At 39.8% G+C, this 9,527-nt stretch overlaps 1 protein-coding gene across 2 annotated transcripts in view; it reads right to left on the reverse strand.

Moving 5' to 3' along the window:
• The window catches only part of spag8 (sperm associated antigen 8), a 12,070-nt gene extending 6,260 nt beyond the window's left edge, over window positions 1-5,810 (reverse strand). For both annotated transcript variants that reach the window (XR_003038281.2, XM_025002075.2), the window contains exons 1-4: window positions 5,632-5,810; window positions 3,460-3,619; window positions 3,231-3,276; window positions 473-587 (exon numbers count right to left, since the gene is read on the reverse strand). Coding sequence is in view for 1 of the 2 variants with exons in the window: in XM_025002075.2 (XP_024857843.1) it covers window positions 473-587; window positions 3,231-3,276; window positions 3,460-3,619; window positions 5,632-5,700 (390 nt within the window). In the remaining variant the exon portion in view is untranslated. The remainder of the gene's footprint in view (window positions 1-472; window positions 588-3,230; window positions 3,277-3,459; window positions 3,620-5,631) is intronic.
• Between the last annotated feature and the right edge of the window lie 3,717 nt (window positions 5,811-9,527).

Consider the following 9,527-nt stretch of genomic DNA (forward strand, 5'->3'; position numbering starts at 1 on the left):
AAACCTTTCCTTTCCTGCCTGGACTCTCTTCTTCACCTCTTTACCACCGTCCCCGTCCTTCTGGACAGTGGAGCCTAAGTCCTTGAAGTCCTCCACCTCTGTGACCTCTGACCTTGTAGCCTCCCTGTTCCACCTGCCTCCACCTCTCCAGGTTCTCCTCCACCTGTTCCCTGTTCTCCCCGCAGATCACGATGTCCTCTGCAGACATCAGAGTCCTGGATGTCCTGTTAGCGTCTGTCCATCAGCAGATTAAACAGGAAGGAGCTCAGAGGCACTCCCACCTCCACCTCACCACTGTCCTGCTGTCCTCACACATGTCCTGCTGTCCTCATACACGTCCTGTTATTTTGTGGGTGGTTTGGTGAAAAGTTTGGGAACCTTTGGACTAAATCATATCCTGTCCTGACTCAGTTTGATCACGTTTGACGTCACATTCATGCAGAAACACAGAAAATGTCAACTCAACTCTTACCTTCGTGGCGCGCGGTCTGCGGGAAACAAACCCTTGGACGCAGAAATCCTTTTGGGTTGTGGAGCAGAACTCCGTTCCGGGTGGCGGTGGGTTCAGTTGGGCACGGACCTCCTCGCTGTGAAAAGCAGAAGTCAGAAGGTCGTGACGGTTCGTACGTCGAGGCGGAGGCAGACCGATTTAACGACCATCCCTAACGGAGCCGCGGGGAAACCACAGAGGAACCAGCTCCAAGAAACCAAACGGAACAAAAAAAAAAAAAAAACAGGAATCGACATCTAAAGCGGCGGCGAGAAACAGATTTAACCAATTTGATTTCATTAAAGAGCCTAAAAGGCCAAAAACATGGGCACAGTATACGACCTGGATCTGGTATAAACACCATATCGTCTGCGAAAACACTCACTCTGTTTAAATGTCACCAACATTTGTTGATTTGACAAAACAATAAACCAGGCAGACGTTTTTAAAACACCCTTCCAGGTCTTGTTTTTGTTGGTTTTTCAGATTTCGTCAGGCCGACAAATAAACCGTGAACTAAAAGTTGACGATTTGTTTTAAAGAAATATCCCACATTTAGTCTTTTTGTCCCTCATCTTGAATGTTGTCACAGACATTAAGGCTCAGCTGGTCATCCAAACAACATCCACGCCTCTTTGGGATTCATTGGATTAAAGTCATTTTGACAACAATAATAAAACAGTCTGAAGGGTTCAGTCAGGATTGTAGTTTGATACGATCACTAAAACCCAATAACAAAACAGAAGAGGTGTTATTGACATGTTTTTTAACTTAGTAAGGTTGTGTTTAGACCTATGTGGTGGAGCTAAAACAAAACTTTAGTCTCAGACATTTAGAAATTCAGTAACAAGATCATTAACTGTGAAACAGAAGAGAGTTTCGAGCTCATTACAATCCGGACTCCAAGAGGAAACTACAGAACAGAGAAGCGCCACAGAGAATATTCGGAGGACCTTTGCGGGAACTGAAGTGGACGGCGACAAACCGTGAAGAGGGCGCGGCGTCAACGAAGCCTCAGCTCCGAAAATGTAATTCTAATCATCTTAAATCCGGAGGGGAGGAAGTCTGTGAGGTTACAGACTCTTAAATTGACGTCCTTCAGCCAAACGTGTGGCGCTAAAAACCAAGGAGGTTCTGGTTTTATTTTACCTCTGAGAAGGTCGTGTTTTCAGTCGTGTTGGTTGGTTTCTCTGTTTGTTAGCAGGATCACTGATAAACTGATTTTGTTTCCAGATCACGATCCGGATCCTTCAACGTTTTATCGACCCTGTGGCCTTGGCGGAAGGTTTCACCCTGATCGCCGCCTCCACGTTTATGATTTAATCTACGGGAGCGCAGTTTAGAAATGCAGATAATTATTATTTAACATCGGTGAGGTTTTTAGACCTGGATTATTCGGGATGTTTTCTGTCAGAGAATTCCCACGCAGGCGTCAAAATGCAACTTTACGATTACAGAAACAAAGTTTTCCATGGCCACAACAACTCTGAGCCTCTTTGACTCAAACAAGGAACTAGCTGCCAGCGTCTGCAGACTGACGAGGTTCTAGCCTAACAGATCGGACCAGATCTTTGTTTAAAACGTTGGCATGAAAGGCAAATAAGTTTTATTTTTGTCCTGTTGCGGCCCATGAGACATACCATAAAGAGAAGATGGCTGCCTCCGTGTGTCAGAACAGATTTGCTCTACAAAAAGGATATTTACTTTATTGAGTCAAGACCGAACGTAGCATCGGAGCAGGCAGGTCACGTCGTTGTTGCGACCTTCAACCGTCAGGACTGTTTGTGAGTCGGTGCGGGAAGGGGGGTGTGTGTGGGGTGGGGGGTAAGTGTATGTGTAACAGAAAGACAGAAAGGCTGACTCTATATGTACCTTCAAAAAGTTCCAGTTTGGGTAAAAATGCTTGTCAAGATGGGGATTTCATGAATCAAGATTTGGATCTTCTACATGGAAACCAAACCAGCGGCGCCATCTTTACTGCATTTTGTACATCCGTCTGGCTTCATAACGGACAGGAAATTGTTTACATTGGTTCTCCGGCAAAGTTAAGAATGTTCTTTCTCTGGTCTCTGACATGCTGGTGATGTTAAAGAAACGAGGATGTATTTATGTGAACTGCTGCATGTTTAGGTTGTCCAGCCCGGACGTTAAAGTTTCGTTTCTTTCAGCCCACACTGTCAGGTTCGAACGTGTGTGTGGGTGAACATGTAAGATGTAACGAGCTGGGCAACAACAATTTGCCCGGTAATCGTAACATACAGAGTATACAATGAATAACAAGACATCTAAGAGTCAATTACCCACAATAAAGCATAAGAAAGAGAAGTCTTTTGCTGTTCCATTTGGCTGAATCGAATATAAAATAACAACTGTCTGAGCTCTCTGCCATGAATCATGTGCTTCTAAAATAAAGGACATTTGGTGTTTAGCTTAAGCCTGCAGGATTAGACTCACCTCACTAAAGCACGGACTGTTTTTATCAAAGTAAACAGTTCTTTATGAGTGCCCGACTTGTAGGGATACAGTTAATAAATCTCATTAAGAGGACTGGCCTCCGTGTGAAATAACATCATGAAATCTGATTTAAAGGTCTAACAGCTCTGACTGAACCCGACAGACCCAGACGAGTCGACGTTACTCCGGTTTCCTCCTGCCTCTGCGGGCAGCGAGCTTCGTTTTCGCTTTCAGAAACAACCTTCCTTCTCTTCGGCGTCAAAGGAGTCGTCCGCGGTCGGCTCACCTTATCGTCTGGGCGAGACGTTTCTCCAGAAGCTCTCGTCTGACGCCTGAAAACACAGGAGAAGAGACGAGCCGCGTGAGCGCAAACGAGATCCCCCCCCCCCAACCTGAACAAACGGCGGCCGCGGCAGAATCTGCGCGTCCGCGTGAACGCTGTGATCTGGTGTTCGATAAGCGCCCAGAAAAGATTTGGCCGTTTTCTGACTTCATGTGTTGACAAACAAACATACCCTTCAGCCTGACTCCTGGACTTTTCAGGGAGACATAAGTTGCTTTGGATGTGGTGACGGTTTCCATCTTGGCCTCCTGGTCCATCGCGATGATCCCCTTGTGTCCGTGTTTCTGGCTGCGCGTCTCGGAGTCGTCCTCGTCGAGCGCTGCGACCGACCTCTGAATTGCGAACACGAATACAAACACATCATAGTCTCGATGCTAATTCTCATCTGCATTCACTCAGAAAACCATCTTTGTGTTAAATGCCAGAATACTGGAACTCGCTGTCCTCGAAGAAATGCATATCGCCCGCCATCTCACACGGCAAACATCTGTTTGCGCTCAGATTGTGTTGGAAATAAGTCGGCTACTACCGCACCAAGTTTTAACTCAACGCCTGTAAAACTGTCTGAGTTACAGCCATTTCTGTGTTTCCTTGGGTGAGGCAGCCATCTTGAATTGGCTGCCACAGCCAAGTGAATCAGCTGTCTAAATGGTTCACACAAAAACACAAACAGTTACATTATTGCCCACCTTTTATGGCAGCAGGTGATAATAATCATGATTTAGTTGCGTCCTGCATTGTTGGATCTGAGCTGGTAAAACTGTTCAAATAGTCAGAAATTTAACTTGGATTTGGAGGGAAAATAGTTTCAGGAAATGTTTTATATTAGTAATTAAAATAAAGAAAATAATGAACAATAAATCTGCATTTAGAGCGATAAACAGGGACTCATAAGATCTTGTTTTTTCCTTTGATTTGTTCTTATTTGAGAACATTTAAACAAACGTTCACTGGCAGTCCATCTGCATATGAATATAAATATATAACATTTAAAAAACAATCACCGTAGATTAAAACATTAAAATATAAACAGTAACAAGAATCATTTCCGTTTAATTCCTACTGATCGTATGTTTTTAGAAAATAAAACTAAACTTTTTCAGACCACTCCAACTCGTCAGAGAACAATTCGTGAATCGTTTTCATTAAAAGCAGACAACAAAAAGAAAAAACTACAACTTTTGTGATGCTTTAATATAACGAAAGGCACAATTTGCTTACTTAAAATGAGAGGCTACATCGTTCTGACACGTCAAACAAACTGTTTTTCATTTTGAAATTGGATATTTAATCGTGTTAACAGCCTTGTTGGAGATACTTCAGCTTTATTTTTTTAAAATCTGCGATATAGGAGATTCAACAAAACACCTTTTATACCGGCGGGTCCTAAACTTTGCGATTTGTGACCTCGACTGCAGCTGCAGGAACATTACTGATTACTAATTATAAGAACCTCAGCAAATGTTTTATTTTATTTTTTTACTCCATTTATGACTTCTGTCTGTAGTGGTTAATGTAAACACACCGTTAGCAATCATTTTTTTTAAGTTTTAGGATTTCTCTAGCTCCTCTAAAGACCCCCAACACCAAGTTTGGGAACCAACGTTTCCAGAAATATTCATTTCCATTTCCAAATTTAGATGAATTTGCCAACAAGAACAAATTATTTAAATGTGTTAAATACATATTTTTCTTATATCGAGCCCTTATATCTTGCTCTAAAGTTATAATTTTGTTAGGGATTACAGCCAGCCTGATGTAGGTAAAACACCTGATTCATCATATTCAGTCGAGTGTTTTGTTTACATTAGGTGCGTACCTGCATTTCAGAACTGCATTTAATATATATCTGGAAAACTACTGGAGTGAACCCTTGTCATGCATTTTGATAAAAATCAGAATAACCTTTTTTATATTTGGTTTTATAGTTTGCAATGAGTACCTTTAACTCTAATGTGAAATAGTGGCTCAAAAAAATACATTTTTGTAAACATAAACACCAGTTTAATAATGTTCTTACTTGTCACAACTCTATGATGTGCTTGTATTTTTATTATATTGCTTCATTGTTGGTTTAAAGTTTGTTTTAGAAGCTTAACTTTTTGTTTTAGCAGTTCTGAAAGTTAGTTTTCGTCCTATAACCAGGTAAAAACTTTTCAGATTAGCCATAGAAAATGGTTGAAACAGTCGATATTTAACACTGCTTTCTGTACTGTTCATCCTGAATAAAGTTAAATGAAATTAGAGTTTAAAACATTTACCTGTGATATGATAGCTTCTGCAGTTTTTGACTGTTGGGGGTTAGCTAAAACAACAAAATGTTAGCTGCCTTAATAAAACTCACCTCTTCGACCCAGTTACGACGCAGACATTTTCCTCTTTTGCTTTTCAAAGTGTTTGTCTGCTCGGCCATTGTTCCAAAAAGAACAAAAACAAGACTAAAACTGCAGCAAAACAGCTAAAAGTATCGGTAGATAACTCGTTTCTCGCAGTTTCTCCGTTTCCAAATCTCTCATAGCAACCAGCTGCGGTAACCGGAAGTGTTTCCAAGGCAACCGGGGGTTAGCAGTTAGCCATTAGCCTCTGAGCTAGTTTTGGTTAACGATTAACCTAAAAATACTATTTATTACCGTTTTTGTTTTATTTCAGTGTACTAATTTATAGTGAAATGAAACGTTTTGACCTTCTCAAATTTCTCTACCACCATACACACTTAGAATTGGTTTATTTAAAAATATTTTTTATTTATTTGTAACAGTTTTCCACGTTAGCAAAACAATAAGGGCTAAAACAAACATGACATGGAAAAACTAGGCAACAAAAAAGGACCATTACAAATCTGTTAAGTTCAGTCTGAAGCATTCCCAGGAAATTATGCAAACCAAAACAAAAAAAAATGAATTAAATAAACAAAATCACTTTGAAAAATATGACAAAAGGTAGTTTCTTTACTTGTTTGTTCCAATAAGTTGCAAGCACATTTATACAAAAGCTTAGGCACCTGTGGTCAAAAATAATGTTTAATAGTTAAAACAAAAACAATATGTTGTTGCTACATTAGAACTTTTTACAGTCATGGCTTTTCTTGTTCTAAAAAAATGATTCTTAAACTGCATAGCTCATTCGTTGCCACACTTATACAAGTTTTAAAAGATTTCTTCAAACAATATAGATAGAGAAAACTAATTTTCCACAAGAGCTGATTCTCTGATGTCCAGAAGACAGTTGTGGGTAAGACATTGTCCCATGAGGCGCAATTAAAGTGAAGCAAGATGTCATTTGATCATCTGGAAAAATGTTTTTGAATCCATTGACCCGTCCAACCATCACCGTCTCTTACAGAAAACTGGGTTGTTTTGTTGGTTTATTAATAAATTCATGTTTAAAGTGGGGCTCTGTGGAAAGGTTATGAACAATAAAGATCTTACCTGTTGTAGATAGCTTTTTGAACTTGAATTTTAGTGGACTAAGTGCAATTTGTAGAGGGTCCAAACAATTAAACAACACCTGCTTCATGTAGACATTAATATTATTGTAAATATGTGCGTACGGTTTAATAAACTCAGAACAGATTTTGTACAACCTCAGTTTATGTTTTGACCCACTGTTGAGGAAGCTGAAACTAAACTTTTAAATCTAAAAGATGCAAAACACTACCTAAAAGCCAAAAGGAGCAAAATATTAGCTAAAAGTTAAAAAGGGGAAACAGTAGCTACAAATCTAAACCATTTTAAACGAAGCAAGACATTAGTTAAAAGTTTACAGTGGCTAAAAGCTAGATAGAAGCTAACAGTAGCATAGGGCCAGCTAAAGGTTTAAAGTAACAACATGTTAGCTAAAGGCAGCAAAAGGTTGGCTAAAACCTAAGAGTATCAAAATGCTAGCTAAAAGTTAAAGTAGCAAAAGGGTAAATAAAAGGTAAAGGTCACAAAAGGCTAGCTTAATGTTAAAAGTATTAAAACATTAAGTAAATTTAGTAAAATGCTAGCTAAAAGTCTGAAGTAACAACACGCTAGGTATAGGCAGCAAAAGGTTGGCTAAAAGCTAAGAGTATCAAGATGCTAGCTAAAAGTAGCAAAAGGCTAGCTAAAGGCTAAAATAGCAAAAGGGTAAATAAAAGGTAAAAGTAGCAAACGGCTAGCTAAATGTAGTTAAACATTAGACAAATGTAACAAAAGCTAAAATAACAATGGGTAGCTAAAAACAAAAAGTAGTAAAAAAAATAGATGAAAGTAGCTAGAGGCTTGCTAAAAGCTAATTGTAGCAAATGGCTAGCTAAAAGTAACAGACTGGTAGCTAAAAGCAGCTAAAAGTAGCAAAAGAATAGCTGAAAGAAGCATAACGCTAACTAGAAGCTGACAGTACCAAAAGGCTGGCTAAAAGCTAAACGTAGCAAATGGTTAGGTAAAAGTAGCAGGCTGGTAGCTAAAAGCTAAAAGTAACAAAACAGTAGCTAAAAGTAGCAAAAGGCTAGCTAACAGCTAAATGTTACATAAGAAGACAAAAGTTACAGTCAGCATGCTGAAGCAGATTACAAAAACAATGTTTTTGAATGAAATAAACAGATTTTTGTGTATTTCTGCAGGGATGATATTTGCAAATAAAGCTGAATATTTTTGAAAAGTTTAAAAATGACGAGCTGAACGTTTTGATAAATGAATTGCTGAAACAGAACAAAGTAGTTAGATTGTAAACAGAGATACAGAAAATTTTTAAATTAGGATTCACACAAAGATTTATAAGCTTGGGTGAATTTGAATTTATTTATTTTTAAACCCTAAAACTCCTGATGGCTGCAGCAACACTTCCTCCGTCCAGCGTTAACACCGAGTCTCCCATCCTTCGCCGTTCTGTCTAATGACTGAAAAACACTCTGCAGTTTGTTCAACCTCACACACAGAGCTCCACTGTTGTTATTTTCGTACCACTTTGAGATTACGTGTTGACTGACCATCTCCATGGCTACCAGCATCCCTGCAGATGTATTGATGAGGGATAAATCTCTTGTTCCGATTTCTTCTTCTTCTTCTGTTTTTTTCCCCTGCAGCATTCAGAACACGACGTGCCGCCTCTCTGGACATGTCACTTTCTTTGGGAGTTGTGCACTTTAGGATAAAGCCAAATAACGCTGGCTTTCATCTCTTTACTTTCATCTTCCCCTGCAGTCATATCCCAACCCGCCCACCTCCCCAGCATCCCTCAGACCGCCTCAGACCCTCCGCCACTAACATCCTGGAATAACTAACAGTTCGCCTTTCATCTCCAGCCTACACAGGAGGGTTAGGAGTCATGGACCGTGACATCATTAGCAGGTTCAAGGCGATGCCTCCGCCGTTAAAAATTTACTTTTCAGTGGCAAGCAATAGAGTCAAAAACATTACAAGGAATTAAATTTGTTCACATAGCTGCATTTGGGTATCCAGAGCAGGAAAAAAATGACTTTATACTGATATATTTTGGACAGGGAGGCAATAAAAGAGCAAAATCAGTAAGATATTCGCTCAAACGCCACCAACTTCTTTCCTGATTTCGTCTTATTTTGTATATATCTGAGCTGTTTCTGACCTAACTGCCACCATTAGACCCAGCATGTATCTGTCAGTGTTTCTTTTGCGTTCTCGTCCAAACAGAAGGAAAAATATCTGTCTAAATATTCAGATGAATGTGATTTATATATATATATATATATATATATATATATATATATATATATATATATATATTCTTCAAGTAACCGAATACCTGTTATTTTGATTGAATTTTAAAGGTAAAAAAGGTTAATCTGAGCTACGTCGAACAGTGGAAAGACTGAAAAAGTTTTCCAGATGTATTGATACGATGTTGTGAAATGTGGGTATGCACTCAAAGTAAACAAAGAGCTCCTCTGAAAACCATCATGATTGACCTGGATTAGGCTTGGTGTATTCTGTGTAGGATACTTAAATACTTAAACTTTAAGTATCTCGGGGTCTTGTTCACGAATGAGGGAAAAATGGAGCGGGACATGGACAGGCGGATTGGTGCAGCGTCTGCAGTGAAGCGGGCGCTGTACCGGTCTGTCGTGGTGAAGAGAGAGCTGAGTCAAAAGGCGGTCGTTCCTACCCTCATCTATGGTCACGAGCTTTGGGTAGTGACCGAAAGAACGAGATCGCGAATACAAGCGGCTGAAATGAGTTTCCTCCGCAGGGTGTCTGGGCTCTCCCTTAGAGATCGGGTGAGAAGCTCGGTCATCCGGGAGGG

The sequence above is a fragment of the Kryptolebias marmoratus genome, linkage group LG14 (assembly GCF_001649575.2).
Source record: "Kryptolebias marmoratus isolate JLee-2015 linkage group LG14, ASM164957v2, whole genome shotgun sequence".
NCBI lineage: Eukaryota > Metazoa > Chordata > Actinopteri > Cyprinodontiformes > Rivulidae > Kryptolebias > Kryptolebias marmoratus.